This window comes from Rana temporaria, chromosome 4 (assembly GCF_905171775.1).
Source record: "Rana temporaria chromosome 4, aRanTem1.1, whole genome shotgun sequence".
Taxonomy (NCBI): domain Eukaryota; kingdom Metazoa; phylum Chordata; class Amphibia; order Anura; family Ranidae; genus Rana; species Rana temporaria.
This window is the reverse complement of record NC_053492.1, coordinates 120,686,134-120,705,119: the sequence shown is the minus strand read 5'-3', so window position 1 is coordinate 120,705,119 and position 18,986 is coordinate 120,686,134. Positions and strand designations below refer to the sequence as shown.

Sequence of the window (18,986 nt, the reverse complement as noted above, 5' to 3'; positions counted from 1 at the left end):
GAATAGGAACGCCTTGCGCCGGCGGAATTTTAGTTACACAGCCTGAAATTTCTAGATAAGTGCTTTGTGGATCAGGCACTTAGGTAGAAACTTTAAGCCAGTGTAACTTAAATTGGATTTTTTAAGTTACGTCAGGTTTTTGTGGATCTGGCCCCAAATATTCTACTGCAAATGATAGGTGCTGGGGATGTAAGAATAGTCTGGGTACGCTCCAACATATCTACTGGTGGTGTCCACTTATTGAACCCTTTTGGCGAGCAGTACATGATCTTATCCACAAAGTCTTTGACTCCTGGATTTCATTAACCTCTAAAACATTCCTCCTGGGGGTACCCCCTCCTAATTTCTTCAAAACGTCTAAACGACTGCTATCACACCTTATTATGGTGGCACAGGGCCAGATCCTCAAAAGGGATACGCCGGCGTAACTGCTGTTACGCCGTCGTATCCCTGTTTCTAACTATGGAACTGATCCACAGAATCAGTTTTCCATAGTTAGGCAGAAGATCCGACATGTGTAAGGGACTTACACTGCCGGATCTTAGGATGCAGTACCGCATCCGCCGCTGGGGGCATTTCGTGTCGAAATGCTGCCTCGGGTATGCAAATTAGCACTTACGGAGATCCACAAAGCTTTTCAGCTTCGTTTTTTCTCCGTAAGTTTTAGTTTGCAAACGCAAAATTAGGGCTGCTTTTACAAAGTGTAAACTGTTTACACCATGTAAAAGCAGACCCTTCTGTCCAGTGACGCGATTTTTTTTTTGTTTTGAATTTTTTTTTTTGCCGTATCTTTTTTTTTTCCGACGCAACTTTATTGGCCCGTCGCGATCCACAAAGCTCAGCGTAACGTAATTTTGCGCTATGCACGTCGGGAAAATGACGTCACGAGCATGCGCAGTACAGCCGGTGCGGGAGCGCGCCTAATTTAAATGGGAATCGCCCCCATGAAAAGAGGAACGCCTTGCGCCGGCGGAATTTAAGTTACACAGCCAAAAATTTCTAGGTAAGTGCTTTGTGGATCGGGCACTTAGGTAGAAATTTTAAGGCAGTGTAACTTAAATGGGAAAATTTACGTTACGCCGGATCTTTGTGGATTACCCCCACAGTGTCTAGTGGCGCTTAAATAGAAAAAGCAGGAACCTCTGTCTCTGATGGAGCTTCATGCTAGGATCCGTGACGTTCAAAGGATGGAACTTCTCACGGCTACTTTAAATGACTACTTGGATAGACATAATAGGGTTTGGGAGTTATGGGACACCATGGAATATTCACCTTGACTATGTCCAGTCAACATCATTTGTACTTCCCCTCTTTCTGTTTTGGGGGTGGGAGTGGAATGTGGGTTCCAGTGGGCCACGAAGTACATTGCTTGTTTCCTTGCTTCCTCTCTCCTTTTTCTGATATCCACTTATATTTACATTAAAGACCTAATGGTTGATGTCAATTTTAGGCTTGTGTGCTTGCTTCACATATGTTATTTTTTTCTCCCGAGCTATGGTTTGATAGCTATATGTAGTTATGACTATTCATTTTCATGTTGTACTCTTTTTGAGTAATTTCACATATGCAGCTTGGTCATCCGTTCTTTTCCTTCTGGCTTGGGTAGGGATGCAAGCCTATATTATTGTGGAATGTACTATACTGATGATTCTTCTGCCATGTTCTATTTCTTTATGTTTTAAATAAATATAAACACAGTTTTCAAATAAGAGAGTGATGCACTTGTATGTTTTTCAGATCCATATAATTGTGGGAGTAATGATGGTGACTTTAAACAAGCTGTTAGAGGGATTTAGCTGGTCTTAAACATTTCAAATTCTTTGTAAAAGCTATTTGGATACACTGCTCTTGTACAAATCGAAGCCTGTGTGTTCTGAATAAGGGGTGGAAATACATACTTGCCTTAGGGGTGTTCATTTCATTTTCTTCTTGACTGTTATCCGCTGTATTTGGCAACAATCAACGCTTGAAGTCTTTAGCATTGGGGTTTCAGACTTCTGCTCAAACTCAGGAAGTGTCCAACAGCTCTGATGTATCTTTTCTGTTTTTTGCAATAAATCCCATAAACCATTTCAAATCTTTCCAGCAAATGTTGCAGGTAGCAAAATGGCCAATGTACATTGCAAATAAAACTCAGAAGTCGGCTGATGACTGTGCACCTGTATCATTTTTAATATCTATGCATGATACACAGAATCACGAGTGCTTTTACCAAAATTCATTAATGTATCTTTAGTTCAAGACTCGTATATTTGTATGTAAAATTTGGTAGGAACTAGTTACTTCTAATAGTTACAGATCAACGGAACTTTCAGTTTAAATCAGCTAAACACATTCCAGGTGCATTAAAAAATTTGCAAATCGTAGAGCCCAGTCATACCTGACCTTTGCAGTAACACGTGCATTACTATAACACATGTTACATGCCTTAGCAGTTCAATGCCACCCCAGCTCATTAAGACAACACACCTTTAACCAGGTGCTGGACTACAGAAACATGGAGAATGAGACATTGTCCTATTTACAGTCAGTATGACTTTCTATTGCTATGCTGGATGTTGCATTATCCCGTCCAGTCATCAGGGGGAAATCTATAGCCAGGAAAGCCTATGGACTTATATGCAGAATACTGAGGATCATGGGAATTATAGTCCAGGACATCAACCATAGAATGGGACTCATGGTCACATACACTACAGTCCCCATAATACACTGAATAGGAGGGGGAGAAGTGGAATAGCTTTTAACAGACTGCACTGGAAATGTCTTCCTCTTGGCAGTGTGGGAGTTCATTTCAGCACATCAGCCCATGTACACAGAATGCTTGCTTTCGTTCCCAATGCGTCAAAAAGGATGAACATCAGCTGGGGAGCAGATTTTATTGCCAAATGACATCACAAAACATATGCATTCAATTGGTTAGCTTATACATTCACTCCCACACGCCCACCCCCTTGTGAGCACATGTAAAATCCTTTGTCCAAAATTCATACACAGGGGTCCTCGGTCAGTTTTGCAAGGGTTTGCCATATAAGGTATAACAGTCATTCTTGTACAGAAGGGGTGAATTCCTCTTCCAAGTCCATGTTTATTTCCTGAGTGAATACAAGAAGAAGGAGGGGGAGGGGTAGTTTGGAATGTGAAGCAATGGGGAATGGCAGCTTCTCTTGATTTCAATAGCTTTGTCCTTCATTGCAGTTGTGACTTTAAAAAACATCATATATAATTTCTGATATAAACTCTTTAAGGAAAATAAACACGTATTGTGACATATACTTTTCACACATGCATATATAAAAAGAGATTAAAATAATATAAGAAGAGAAAACATTTTAGTGGTTCTAATAAAAGAATTAGCATAATTCAAAATAGAAATGTTACCCTAATCCATCACAGGCCAATGAGAGCTGCAGAGATGGAGGTGTGCCTCTGTATGTCTGTTTAATTCCAGGAAGTGAACAGGCAGCAGCTTCAGCTGCCCACTGTTAAAATGGCTGCAGCCAGACTCAGTGGATGGAGATTTCTGCAGCATATTTGGCAAGTACAGAATCACAGTATATAAAAAAAAATTGCAAAGTGGTTGGAGGGAAGCTAATTTGTTTGGTGTCTGTTTCCAGATACAGCATCATTATTGTGCACCTGTTATTGCCTTCAGTGATTTCTTTGATAGTGCAATCTTTGTTCACTTAACCTAGTGTGTCAGAGGGGCTGAAGACATTGAGGAGGTTGAGTTAAAGAAAAGAGAATCCAGCCTATCCAGTGGCTCCAGCAGGGAGTATCGCTAAACTTACACATTTTGATGTACATGCGTTGCAGCGCACCATAATGCATGGTAATGCGCTACCATGGGTTGTAGTGCACTGCACCATAAAAAAGGCACATGTCTGATTTCTGGCACGCTGGCTGCCTATTTGTGTGATTGTATGTCAGACAGCAAGACCACTACTTTCATACAGAGAACAAGATTCCTTCTCTGCAGGATAGTAGCATTGAATAGAATGTTCTAATGCATTAACGCATGAAATTAATAGGCATAGGATAGAATAGGATCATTTCACTTTTTTTTTAAATAATAAATTCACATTTTGTTGCAGTAGCCTGGAAAGCATTGATTTCTGATGCCATGCAGGTCTCCTGCAGATCTGTCATTGTAGGGGCTTACCCGTACATCATACATTGTACAACCAAGCAGTTTCACTCTGACAGGAAGACTCAATGAACTACCAGAGCGCTCAACAGTGCTGTGGCAGTTAATTGAGAACTACAAGCCAACAGCCGCAAAGCATGTCTGGACTTGTAGTTCATTTATACACAGAGCTCTGTGAATGAATGACGCTGCCATGTGGGTGGAGCCCTGTACAGCCATGCTGTTTTCAAAAAGTGACAGCTAGTAAGCGGCTACAGCAGTTGGAATGTTAGCTGTTCCCACCGCTGCAGTACACTAGAATCGGGTGGAACATGCACATGTAATGTGCGTTGCATTAAGACATTCTTCAATGCACATGAATAGACCAAAATACAGATATTCTGCATTTTATGTGCTGCAGCACACCACAACTCATGGTAGTGTGTTACCATATGTTGTGGTGCGCTGCAATGCAAGTGCATCAGAATTGTGTTACCTTAGTGTGTTGGGATTCCAATTAAATTGACACGCATTAATTTTGTTTTGCTATTAAGACATTGCACACTTTTTGCTTTAATGCACCTAGAATGTATTTGGCTGATTTAAATTGAAAGGTTAGTTTAGCTTTAAACATTCAATCAGTTAATAAATATGTGGAAATACATCTAACATATACATGTATTAAACAAATCAGTATGTTAAAGTGATTGTTTTAATTCATATTGCATTTTTTTTACCTTGTATGAGGTTATTATGAGATTTAGCTTGAAAAGCCTTAATCTTTTACCTGCAGGGGGCAGAATCAATAGTCGGGATGTCTGGATGTATAATTCGCAACTAAACATTTGGATTAGAGTAGCTTCCTTGAACAAGGGGAGATGGCGTCATAAAATGGCAGTCCTACTGGGAAAGGTAACAACAGTACAATGAATGTTTAACTGAGTAGATACTTTGGAGTCTATTATACATTTTTTCACACAAGATTCACATTTTGGGTAATTGGGTTTAGTTAGAAAAGTATGTAAATCCTGAGTGTAAATTGTGTAAATCTAATGTTAATACATTTACAGTGCCTTAAAAATCTCCACATTTTCTCATGTTACAACCAAAAACATAAATGTATTTTATTGGGATTTTATGTGATAGATCAACACAAAGTAGCAGATAATTGTCAAGTGGAAGGAAAATTATAAATTAGTTGATTTTTTTTTTTTTTACAAATAAATATGTGAAAAGTGTAGCGTGCATTTGTATTTAGCCCAATCGATACTTTGTAGAACCAACTTTCGTTGCAATTACAGCTGCAAGTCCTTTTGGTTATGTCGCCAGATTTACACATTCTTCTTTGCAAAATAGCTCAAGCTCTGTCAGATTGGATGAAGACCATCTGTGAACAGCAATTTTTCTAAGTTTTGACACAATTCTCAATCGGATTTAGGTCTGGAGTTTGACTGGGCCATTCTAATAAATGAATATGCTTTGATCGAAAACCATTCCATTGTAGCTCTGGCTGTATGTTTAGGGTCGTTGCCTGCTGGAAGGTGAACTCCTCCCCATCTCAAGTTTTGTGTAGACTCTAATAGGTTTTCTTCAAAGATTGCCCTGTATTTGACTCCATCCATCTTCCCATCAACTCGGACCAGCTTCCCTGTCCCTGCTGCCACCACCATGTTTTACGATGGGCATGGTGTGTTCAGGGTGATGTGCAGTGTTAGTTTTCCGCCACAAATAGCGTTTTGCTTTTAGGCCAAAAAGTTCAATTTTGGTCTCATCTGACCAGAGCACCTATTTCCTCATGTTTGCTGTGTCTCCCATATGGCTTCTCGCAAACAGCAAACAGGACTTTATATGGCTTTCTTTCAACAATGGCTTTCTTCTTACCACAGATTCTCCCACCTGAGCTGTGGATCTCTGCAGCTCCTCCAGAGTTACCATGGCCCTTTTGATTGCTTCTCTGATTAATGCTTTCCTTGCCCAACCTGTCAGTTTAGGTGGACGGCAATGTCTTGGTAGGTTTGCAGTTGTGTCATACTCTTTCCATTTTTGGATGATGAATTGAACAGTGCTCCATAGGATGTTTAAAGCTTGAGATATTTTTTTTATAACCTAACACTGCTTTAAACTTCTCCACAATTGTATCTCTGACCTGTCATGTGTGTTCCTTGGCTTTCATGATGCTGTCTGTTCACTAAGATTCTCTAACAAACCTCTAAGGGCTTCACAGAACAGCTACATGGATACTGAGATTAAATTACACACAGGCGAACTCTATTTACTAATTAGGTGACTTTTGAAGGCAATTGGTTCCACTAGATTTTAGTTAGTGGTTTTAGAGTAAAGGGTGCTGAATACAAATGCATGCCACATTTTTCACATATTGATATGTAAAAAATTTTGAAAACCATTTATCATTTTCCTTACACTTCACAATAATGTGCCACTTTGTGTTGGTCTATCACATAAAATCCCAATAAAATACATTTATGTTTTTAGTTGTAACATGACAAAATGTGGAAAATTTCAAGGGGTATGAATACATTTTCAATATAAGGCACTCTGTCTTCATTTGGTGCCTGCACACCTGTCACATTAGGCCCAGCGGTTGTGCCCGTGCAGCCACTGAGTCCTCATAGGCTGAGAGATGGGACTGCAAAATTGGCCCTTTAACGCTATACGGATATCATCTCAGAATGTTTTTTAGTGTGTTGCATAGACTCCTCAATTTGGTTTTCTTTTCCCTTTTCTCGGTTTATAATGTGCATATATATATCATATAAAAACTATGATAGTCTGCGCCATTAGTCTACCTAATGCTAGCAACTGTATGAATACGACAAACATCCAAAAAACGCTATAGGGCTAAACCCAGGGACACTCTTCCAACACACTTCTTTCCAAAAATGCCCATCAAGAGTGCAGCCCTCCTCCAACCGAGAAATCCTCAGAACCAACTACAAAAAACACACAGGAGGGCGCAAGCACCTCATGCATTACCATAAGTAATTTTTATTATGAACTGAAAATGAATGCAGTGCTGGTATTTAGAGAACAAACATAAAATATGCAGTTAAAATGGGAGATCAATGGGGTCGTACTCCGCTGTGATGGCTCTCAAACACCAGCAGTGTAATCTGTATACAAATCCTGCTCCCTATGAAATCAACACATACCAGACGTTGGTAAGTATAAAGCCTGATTAGGTGATCTTATCTATCCTCCTCTTAAGCAGTAGTTGTCACTGATGGATGCTTTTGTTACATGTAGTTTCAGTTGGATCTTATCTTGAAGATTTTTCAGCAGCTGCCCACAAACTGGTTTTCTATTATATATACAGTAATTGTATATTTGCTCTTTTTTAATTGTGTTAATTTCCACTGTGCCCTCAAACGCTTTGCATGTGGGCCTCGTTATACACATTTTTTTTAGTTTTTATTATACATATCGACAAATTGATACTCACAAAGGCATCAACCAACACAGCTCCAGCTGGAATGCAATATAGTTTGTCCTGGGAACAACTGGTTGGACAGCTGACATGTTTCGGGGGTCATGCAGCTCTGAGGAAGGGGGCATGACCCCCGAAACGCATCAGTTGTCCAACCAGTTGGTCCAAGGATAAACTGCATTGTTTTGCAGCTGGAGTGGTTATGTGTTGCTTGATGTTTTTACTTGCATGTGAGTATCCATTTGTCAATATGTATAATAAAAGTTACTTATGGTAATGCACAAGGTTGTTGCGCCCTCCTCTGTGTTTAAAACAAATCTATCTATCTATCTATCTATCTATCTATCTATCTATCTATCTATCTATCTATCTATCTATCTATCTATCTATCTATATCTATATCTATCTATCTATATATATATATATATATATATATATATATATATATACTGTATATATATCTATATCTATATATATAGATGAAGAGGTCGGATCACACAAAGTTGTCAAACAAATTCTCGCCTCTTGGACCGGCTCTTATGATAGACAGCACACTGGTCCAATGTCAAGCACACTGGTCCACTGGTTCATGATATGATGCCCACCTTGAGGGTCACATTGTTGTGAGATATATGGTCACATCATTATGAGATATACAAATGTTTCTGGTATTATATTGCACATTCATTGACAAATTTTTGTTATTTATTTATACATTGCTTTTAGTATTTGGTATATGTATTATGTCTTCACATTTTGTACCATATAAAGAATTATATCACCTTCTCCTCATGATGAGCCCAATATGTATCCCTAATGTATAGCCTATAGACTAGATGTAGATGTATGATGGTACTTGGTTATCTTATATCTAAGAGAAGATTAAAGGGGTTTTCCACCCATTTTGTAAGTTTATTAAAAGTCAGCAGCTATAAAAAGTGTAGCTGCTGGCTTTTAATAAACCGACACTTACCTGCTCCACGGCTCCAGCGACGCGCCGGACGGGGCTCCGCTCCTCGCCCCCCCTCGCCGGCCGGCGTCTTCATGCTCAGTGTGGGCACCCGGCCGTGACAGCTTTCGGCTTCACGGCCGGGCACCCACTGCGCATGCGAGGCGGCACTGCGCATGCGTGAGCGGCGCGGCCCGGCGCCGTCTGATTGGACAGGCGATCGCCGAGGACCTGTCACGTGTCCTGGGCGATCGCCTACAGCAGCCCCTTCCTGTAGGTGATTAAGCTTAATCGCCTAGGCGATTAGGCTTAATCGTCTGCCCAGGAGGAAGTGGGACAGGAAGTCCCACTCCTCCTGAAGCCCCCACTCCCCCCCCAAAAAAATTACATGCCAAATGTGGCATGTAAGGGGGTGAGGAGTGGGATAAGCGGAAGTTCCAAATTTGGGTGGAACTCCGCTTTAAAGCTACTGTAACTGTTTCATAGTAAATACGATAAAGTGCCAGATGTCAATAATTGCTAGAGCCCCAAAACATGCCAACTGCCAGGGCATGAGAGCAGAAGGGGAGGGAGGAGCCCAACATATATCACCTTTGTTCCCGCTACAGATGTACTTTAATGCTGCGTACACACGGTCGGAATTTCCAACAAGAAATGTTCAATGTGAGCTTTTGGTCGTAAATTCCGACCATGTAGGCTCCATCTGACTTTTTCTATCGGAATTTCCTACAACAAAAATTTGAGAGCTGGTTCTCAATTTTTCCGACGGGAAAAGTTCTTGTCGGAAATTCCGATTGTCTGTATGCAATTCCGACGCTCAAAAAAAGACGCATTCTCGGAATCAAGTCGACGCATGCTCGGAAGCATTGAACTTCTTTTTTCTCGGTTCGTCGTAGTGTTGTACGTCACCGCGTTCTTGACGGTCGGAATTTTGTGTGACCGTGTGTAAGCATCACAAGTTTGAGGCAAAATTCCGTCTGAAAAAAATCCACGGTTTTCTTGTCGGAATTTCCAATCGTGTGTACGCGGCATTAGTGTTTGCTCATATATTTGTGAATACATAGTGGTGACTATATTTAGGTTGTAATTTTTATGTATTCTTAGTCCTACAATAATAAAGTTCTGATCTTTTTTCAGGTATATGTGGTTGGTGGATATGATGGTCAGAACAGGCTGAGCAGTGTTGAATGTTATGACTCATTCTCAAATCGCTGGACAGATGTAGCCCCACTGAAAGAAGCCGTGAGTTCTCCAGCAGTTACAAGCTGTGTTGGGAAACTGTTTGTGATTGGCGGAGGACCTGATGACAACACCTGTTCTGATAAGGTAGATGCAAGTGTGGAATTTGCAATTTGCACCTCTACCAAAATATGTCACAGTCCTTTTGACAATAAGGAATATCTTACTACAACACTCAAGCCTCGTACACACGACCGAGGAACTCGATGGGCGAAACACAGCGTTTTCCTCGTCGAGTTCCTTGTTAGGCTGTCAAGGAACTCGACAAGGCAAGTTTCTCCATTCCCGTCGAGGAAATAGAGAACTTGCTCTCTTTTTGGCTCGTCGAGTTTCTCAACAGTTTCCTCGACGAAAATGTACACACGACTGGTTTCCTCGACAAAAAAATATCTCCCAGCAAGTTTATTGCTGTTTTTTGCCGAGAAACTCGGTCATGTGTACGAGGCTTAACACCTGTATGTGCATGTTTTACACATTAACTATGGTACCATTAGACATAGTAGGCAGCAGGGGCAAAGTTGTATTACATTGTATACTGATCAGATACACATTTTTTCCATATCACCATCATTTAATTTGGGGGGGAAAGAATTAATTTTTATTGTTAAAGATGGTATTTACTTGGCTCAGCACCTGAACTGAGCAGCTTTTTTTTCCTGCACTTCCATCTGGGATTTGTGCGCTGACTCTCACTTCCTGATCACTCAGCTGGCCTCCCTACTGGAGTGCTTCTGTGGATGCACAAGGCCTGTGTACTGTGAGGAGACTGTTCTAAAGCCTCCTGGTATGTGTAACATGTGTCCCAGGAGACTAGGAGCAGGTTGAGGGCGACATCAAGGTTGGAAAAGTGGAATCGAGCACCACTAATAAAGGTAGTAATCCCCCCCCCCAAAAATAAAAAGATCTACCATTGTGTAACAGGCTTGTGGGAGGTAGACAATGATGCCAAGTCTGATTTTTGAGCGAAGGTTTGCTTTGATACAATATCTTAGCTTATAGTAATGTGTACCATTTTTCGCCTACAGTAGCTGTGGATATTTGGCAATATATACCATAATGTGGCTGTTGAAGTTATGTGTTCTTTATTAATTAACGTCACATTCACACTACTGCGCTGCCTTAGTGTGCATACATTATGCTGTGCTTTGCGTTAAGACAGCCCATTCATTTGAATATAGACTGCCTAATGCACCAAAACACACCAAAAAGGTGCATATAGCAATGTGTGAAACACATTGGAAGAAATAAATGGATTGGACTTTGTCTGCCACTAGCTTAAAGTGGAGTTCCACCCAAAAATGGAACTTCTGCTTTAAAGGGGTTGTAAACCCTCAGACCTTGTACACACGACCGAGGAACTCAGCGGGCGAAACACATCGTTTTCCTCGTCAAGTTCTTGTTAGGCTTGTCGAGGAACTCGACAAGCCAATTTTCTCCATTCCCGCCGAGGAAAAGAAGGACATGCTCTCTTTTTGGCTCGTCGAGTTCCTCAACAGTTTCCTTGCTGAAAAATGTACACACGACCGGTTTCCTCAGCAAAAAAAATCTCCCACCAAGTTTCTTGATGGATTCTGCCGAGGAAACCGGTCGTGTGTACGAGGCCTCATGTGTTTTCACCTTAGGTGAAAAAACTTCTGCCACCCCCCCCCCCCCTGTTTTACTTACCTGAGCCCTCGACCTGGCGGAGACGCGCTCTTCCTCTTTCCGGGGGTTCTCTGCTCCTGATTGGATAGATTAATAGCAGCGCAGTCATTAGCTCCCGCTGCTGTCAATCAAACCCAGTCATACATTCGGCGGCTATGGTCCCTGAATGAATGACTAGGGAGCATGCCCACAAGGAAACCCCCCCCCCTCTCCCGGGAGAGGGATTATCCTAGGGCAGGGGTGTTCAACTCAATTTCATCGTGGGCCACATCAACATTATGATTGCCCTCAAAAGGGTCGGTTGTATCTGTAAGATTAGATGTCCAGTGCATCCCCTCCCCTTACATTAGATCTCAAGAGTCACCCCACCATCAGAGTCCCCCACTTTCCCTTACATCACAGTGTACCCCCTTTCCTTATGCTGCTGCTGGGAAGAATCTGGATGCATTGCTTGAAAGCAGAAAGTAGGGGTCTTGAGGAGGACCAGAGGAGGGCTGGAGCTCTCCTGCAGCTGCAGGAGAGGTGAAAGGGCCACATGAACTTGCCTGGAGGGCGGGATTCGGCCCGCGGGCCTTGTGTTTGACACTTGTGTCCTAGGGGGTTATCTGATGAGAGGAGGAGCCATAAGGAGCCGCTGGGAGACCACAGAAGTCGCGGATCAGGGCCACACTGTGCAAAACAAGCTGCTGATAAGCTTTACAACCACTTTGTACTCGTGTAATTTTATTTGGGGGGAGAGCGGGTACCTAGTTTTCACAGGTACCCAGTTCCCACTTCCTCTCCTGGCGCCGCTGCGCTGGAAGGAAGTTCACCTCTCCTCCCTCCCTGCAATCTTCTGGGACACATCACAGAAGATTGACCGGCCATTCATAAGGCGCAGCGCGGCTCGCACATGCACACTGCTTGCCTGGCTGTGAAGCCACAGCCTGACGCCCATACTTGCAATGTCGGAGCCGCAGAGAGGAACGGGAGAGAAGTGAGGCTTCGGGTGGCTTCGCAGGACCCTGGCACATGTGAGTGTCTGTTTATTAAAAGTCAGCAACTACACTTTTTGTAGCTGCTGACTTTTAAATGGGTGGAACACTCCACTTTAATAAAGCTGTTTAAAAACATGGCTGGAACCAGTGTGTGGTCATAATATTTCTGTTATCACTTAAAACATAATAATGATGTATTGCCTATATTGTAGCAAGCCTCTCCCATTTCTACACAAATCCACATAAATAAATAATATTACTTTCTAAACAGGTGCAGTGCTATGATCCTGATACGAATACCTGGCTACTCCGAGCATCAATTCCTATAGCAAAGAGATGCATTACCGCTGTGTCCTTAAACAACCTCATCTATGTAGCTGGAGGGCTTACTAAGGCAATTTACTGCTACGACCCAATGGAAGATTACTGGATTCATGTACAGAATACATTTAGCCGACAGGTAATCAATCTTCATTATAATTTCATGTGATGTGTTTGAGAACTTTCCAGAATTTTAATGCAGAGTTTTGGTGCTCCACCCTTAGCAATAAGGCTCCATGCAGCCCCTCCTTTGACCAAATCAGACATTCCCAAGCTGTAAGGGAACATTTATATATGAACCAAAGTGTGGAAATCTTTTTAATTATAGGTGAAAATGACTTCTTACTGGCAAAATTCCCAGAACATTTGGTTGGTGGGTTTATGCTTTATGTTTGATGGCAGTAATTGAAGTTTTGGGACAAACAAACAGCAACAAATATCAAACTATAGAAATCTAACATGTGGGTTGTTATTTTATATTGCAATCAGGGCCGCCATCAGGGGGGTACAGGCAGTACACCTGTAAGGGGCCCGGAGGTCCCCAGGGGCCCAGATGGCAACCCCCTTTAAAAAAAAAGTGCCACCCCCCCTTTTTATATATATATATATATATATATATATATATATATATATATATATATATATTAGGGCTGTTACTGATCAAAATTTTTCTGTTCGATTAATCGTTTTTTTTTTTTATCGATTAATCGACTAATTTCGATTAATTATAACGCACATACAGATCCAACTACTTTTTAGCTGATCTTCTTGCAGGCTGATTCCCAGTGCAGCTACCAACCACTGGAAAAATGGATAGCAGGATACAAAGGCAGCGCTCAATGGGAATAGCATTGAAACTTTTATAGTCTTCAAGTAGGTAACCAAATAAATATTGCACTGGAGATAAAATCGATGTAGCTACATAAACTGTAAAAATGGTGAGAGTAATACCAAACGGTACCAAAAGCAGTCATAAAAACTTGTAGCTAAGTATGATACTGGTATAAAAATGTGTACAACGATACCACTGCTGAATCCAGATGAGGAGGGGTTAACATTAGTCCGTCGGCATTTAGATGTCCCATGAAGGGAACTATCACAACTCCCAGTGGATGGCTGTAGAATCCCAGGTTAATAGAGGGAAGTGTAACAGCCCTTGCGTGTGGCAGATAGTAAGGTCCCGCCGGCATGCAGATATGAAGGCACAGCAAAGGAGCCCTTCAGATGGACACGGCAAGCCCCGCCGGTGTCCGGGACGTTACTGGATCTCCGACGGAACTCCCTGAAAGCCCAGAAGCCGGCGGAGAGGTGAGTACCAATCAAAAGAATTGTAATCAATCAAAAAGATTTTGATCGATCAAAAAAATTAAAGATTAATCGATTAATTAAAAGTTAATTTGCACAGCCCTAATATATATATAATATTATTGTTAAAGGGCCCAGAGGTCCCCAGGGCCCCAGATGGCAACCGCCCTTTTTTTATAAAAAAAAAAATGTTTTTTATTTTATTTCTTTTTTTATATATATATATATTTTTTTATTAAAGAGCTCAGAGGTCCCCGGGGCCCCATGTGGCAAACCCCCTTTTTTTATTTTTTTATAAATGTTTATTTTTATTTTTTTATATATTTTTTATTAAAGGGCCCAGAGGTTTTTTTTTTTTTTATTATTATTAAAGGGCCCAGAGGTCCCGGATGGCAACCCCCCTTTTTTTGTAATTTAATTTATATATATAAAAAAAAAAAAAGTGTGTGTATATATATATATATATATATATATATATATATATATATATATATATATATATACATTTCTTTTTTTCTTTTTATTAAAGGGCCCAATTTCAGACGGCAGCACCCCCTGGGTTCCCATCCCATGCCTGAAGCTGTGTAAGGGGCCCCATAATTCCTGATGGCGGCCCTGATTGCAATCAGATCATGGGATGACAGAGATCACGGCATGATTGTTTACTTCATTTCCAGCATGCCATGAAACTCTGAAACCTGGGACACTCTGCTTTGCCAGTAACAACCAGACTTTACTTATGCCGCGTACACACGATCGGAAAATCCGACAAGAAATCCGTGGATTTTTTTCAGACGGAATTTTGGATCAAACTTGTGTTGCATACACACAGTCACACAAATGTCTGAAATTCCGACTGTCAAGAACACGGTGTCGTACAACATCACAACGAGCCGATAAAAATGAAGTTCAATGATTCCAAGCATGCGTCAAATTGATTCCGAGCATGCATGTTTTTTTTGAGCGTCGGAATTGCACACAGACAATCAGAATTTCCTCTAAGAACTTTTCCCGTCGGAAAAATTGAGAACCAGATCTCAATTTTTTCTTGGCAGAAATTCCGACAGAAAAATTCCAATGGAGCCTACACACGGTTGGAATTTGCAACCAAAAGCTCACATCGGATTTTTCCTGTCGGAATTTCCGATTGTGTGTACGCGGCATTAGACTTGGTCTCACCATGACCTGCCCTATTTACTTCCTCCTTGGTTGGTGGGGTAATTTATCACACATAGTGGCCTATAGGGGTGTAAGTAGGGTTGGGCTGCAACCTGACCTTGCAGGTTATGGTTCCCTAATTGGTCATCTGGGGTTTTCTATGTCCAGAGCCATATGGAAGAAAAGTAACACACCTGGAGGTGTCTGATGTATAACCCCCATGGTTACAAGCTATAAACTGTCCACAGAACTTCAAAGCACAGTTGGGTTTTTGCTGACTCATGTTGCTAAGCTGAAAATCCTGGCCCGGATTCAGATAGAGATACGACGGCGTATCTCCTGATACGCCGTCGTATCTCTGAGTTCCGTCCGTCGTATCTATGCGCCTGATTCATAGAATCAGGTTCCGCATAGATCTCCCTAAGATCCGACAGGTGTAAGTGACTTACACCGTCGGATCTTAGGCTGCAATTCCAGGCCGGCCGGCCGCTAGGTGGCGTTTGGTTTTTTGTACGTGAGGAATATGCAAATAAGGAGTTCCGCCGATTCAGAAACGAACGCCCGCCCGGTGCTTTTTATTTACGTCGTTTGGGTTCGGCTTTTTCCGGTGGATAGTTACCCCTGCTATATGCGGCGTATCCTATGTTAAGTATGGCCGTCGTTCCCGGGTCGAATTTTGAATTTTTATGTCGTTTGCGTAAGTCGGTCGCGAATACGGATGGACGTAATTTACGTTCACGTCGAAACCAATGACGTCCTAGCGACGTCGTTTGGAGCAATGCACGCTGGGAAATTTAGCCGGCGGCGCATGCGCAGTTCGATCGGCGCGCAGACGCGCCTGATTTAAATAGTAAACTCCCCCTAGCCACAAAATTTGAATTCCGCCGGGGGATTTACGATCCGCCGGCGCAACTTTAGAGGCAAGTGCTTTCTGAATACAGCACTTGCCTCAAAAACTTGCGCCGGCGGATCGTAAATCAGATAGATTACGCGGATCTAAAGATCCACTAATCTATCTGAATCTAGCCCCTAATCTTTAAGTCTATCATATTTGTGCTCAAAATAGGAGAGATCTCCCTACTAAGGTCATGGACATTGTTATGAGAGGCTCATTAGAATTTGTGATCTTGCATCATGAATATTTGGCCATGTATTAACCATGTATTTCCTGCTAAGCTGATAAGCTTTGTTCATATTGGTACAGATAATACAATTGTTGACAAGCTTTTCCTAAACCTGTCATTGGGTTCTTCCAGTCACTAGAAAACAACTGCTGTTGCTAAAACACATATGGCTAGATTCAGCAAGATTGCCGCAACTTTACGGCGGCGTAGCTTAGCGTGTTTAGGCTACGCCGCCGTAAGTTAGCGAGGCAAGTACTTGATTCTCAAAGTACTTGCCTGCTAAGTTACGGCGGCGCAGCCAAAAGCGGGCGGGCGTAAGGGCGCCTAATTCAAATTTGTCTGAGGGGGCGTGTTTTATGATAATGAGGCTTGACCCGACGTGATTGACGTTTTTTTTTAACTGCGAATGCGCCGGGCGCCTACATTTCCCATTGTGCATTGCGGCTAAGTCCCCTGCACTTGCCTATCGATTTCGACGTGGACGTAAACGACGTAAATTCCTATTCGCGGACGACTTACGCAAACAACGTAAAAATTTCGAAGCGGGAACGGCGGCCATACTTTAACATTACTATTCCAACTATTTGATGGAATAACTTTAGGCCTGCTAATGCGTTACAAAAACGGCGTAAATGTACTGCGGCGGCCGGGTGTACGTTCGTGAATAGGCGTATCTACTGATTTACATATTCTACGCCAACCGCAATGGAAGCACCACCTAGCGGCCAGCCTAAATATTGCAACCTAAGATAGGACGGCGCAAGCCGTCGTATCTTAGATATGTTTAAGCGTATCTCTGTTTGAGAATACACTTAAACATAGGTTGGTGCATATTCTGAGTTAGGTCGGCGTATCTACTGATACGCCGACCTAACTCTACCTGAATCTACCTAATAAACTGGTTCACACGGTGCAAAAGGAGTATTGTAGTGCCAAACATAGCTTCAGATTTTCTTCCGATCACAGGATAGTCACAATGGGGCAGTTCATGTGCATGAATGACTATTCACAAATACATATTTAATATATGATATGCTTCATATTAACTTTACTGTTGAGTTGTTTGATTAGTAAGCTCATGTTACAGTTACGTTTTAGGATGCTTAATAACCTATACACTTTGGGGGTTAATTACGAAAGGCAAATCCACTTTGCACTACAAGTGCACTTGTAAGTGCAGTCGCTGTAGATCTGAGGGGAAGCTCTGAAATGAGGGGAAGCTCTGCTGATTTTATCATCCAATCATGTGCAAGCAAAAATTATGTTTTTATTTTCCTTGCATGTCCCCCTCAGATCTACAGCGACTGCACTTTCAAGTGCACTTGTAGTGCAAAGTGGATTTGCCTTTCATAAATAACCCCCTTTATATTATCTCCTAACATCTAGCCAGTTTTAGAAAACATCAGAATTAAGCTCTGGTTCATATTAATGCGATTTGGCATGTGATTTGACATGTCAATTCGCATACCAAATCGCCAGCAATTGCCGGCAATGGCAGAGTCTGAATCAGTGCGACGCCGCATTTGCAAAAGTAGTTTCTGTACTACTTTTGGCGATTTTAGAGTGCGATTTCCATTGACATCTGTGCAGAAACCCACACAGATGTCTCTGAAATTTCCCCCAAAGTCGGGACTTACATGGGGTAATGAAATTGTGTGAGTTCAGCTGAACTAGCAGGATTTCATTCCCGCAGTTAGTGTGAACCAGGGCTAAAGCCTGTACATGACTTTAATTCTGTTCCAGCATCATAGGCGTGCACACAGGGTGTGCCAGGTGTGCCCAGGCACACCCTAATCACCCAGTGCAGAACAGATTCCCCCTACTGACCTGGCTCCCCCTCCTTCCCCCAAAAGCACTGCCGGCTTCCCCCCTCTCCCACCGGTTGTTGCTGTGGATGTTTTAGGGTGAGTGGGGGAAGGGGGCAGTAAATATGCCATTTAACAGCCCCTTCCCTTTCTGAATGAACATCGTGAGTGATTGGTAGAGTGTGTTTGAGCTTTGGGGTGCATACCCTAATGCCAAAGGCTGCACACACCTATGTCCAGCATATAAACACAAAATTATCCATACGGATTGACCATCTTTATTTAAAGCAAACCTGTCAAGAGGAAACCATAGAAAGTAATATCGCTGAATTCTGATTATGAAAATGCTAGTTGCCTGACTGCCGTGAAACTCCCTTGCTGCAAAAGTTGGAGTCACAGACCAAAAGAAATTGTATAGTTTGTGCTTATAAAGACATTGGGCTAGATTCAGAAAGAATTTACGCCGCTGTATCTATTGATACGCCGCGTAAATTCAAATCTGCGCCGGCGTATCTTCTTTCTGTATTCAGAAAGCAAGATACGCCGAAATTAGGCTAAGATCCGACTGGCGTAAGTCTCTTACGCCGTCGTATCTTAGGGTGCATATTTACGCTGGCCGCTGGGTGGCGCTGCCGTCGATTTCAGCGTAGAATATGCAAATGAGCTGGATACGCCGATTCAGAAACGTATGTGCGCCCGGCGGATTTTTTTACGTCGTTTGCGTAAGGCTTTTTCCGGCGTAGCGTTACTCCTGCTATATGAGGCATAGCCAATGTTAAGTATGGACGTCGTTCCCGCGTCAAATTTTTAAAAATTTACGTTGTTTGCGTAAGTCGTTCGCGAATAGGGCTTTGCGTAAATTACGTTCACGTCGAAAGCATTGACTATTTGCA

The 18,986-nt window shown here is 42.2% G+C and overlaps 1 protein-coding gene across 2 annotated transcripts in view; it reads left to right on the top strand.

The window, feature by feature from the left end:
• KLHL24 (kelch like family member 24) overlaps window positions 1–18,986 on the top strand; it is a 118,040-nt gene that overhangs the window by 87,063 nt on the left and 11,991 nt on the right. For both annotated transcript variants that reach the window (XM_040348974.1, XM_040348975.1), the window contains exons 4-6: window positions 4,920–5,038; window positions 9,658–9,846; window positions 12,652–12,840. In XM_040348974.1, the coding sequence (XP_040204908.1) occupies window positions 4,920–5,038; window positions 9,658–9,846; window positions 12,652–12,840 (497 nt within the window). The remainder of the gene's footprint in view (window positions 1–4,919; window positions 5,039–9,657; window positions 9,847–12,651; window positions 12,841–18,986) is intronic.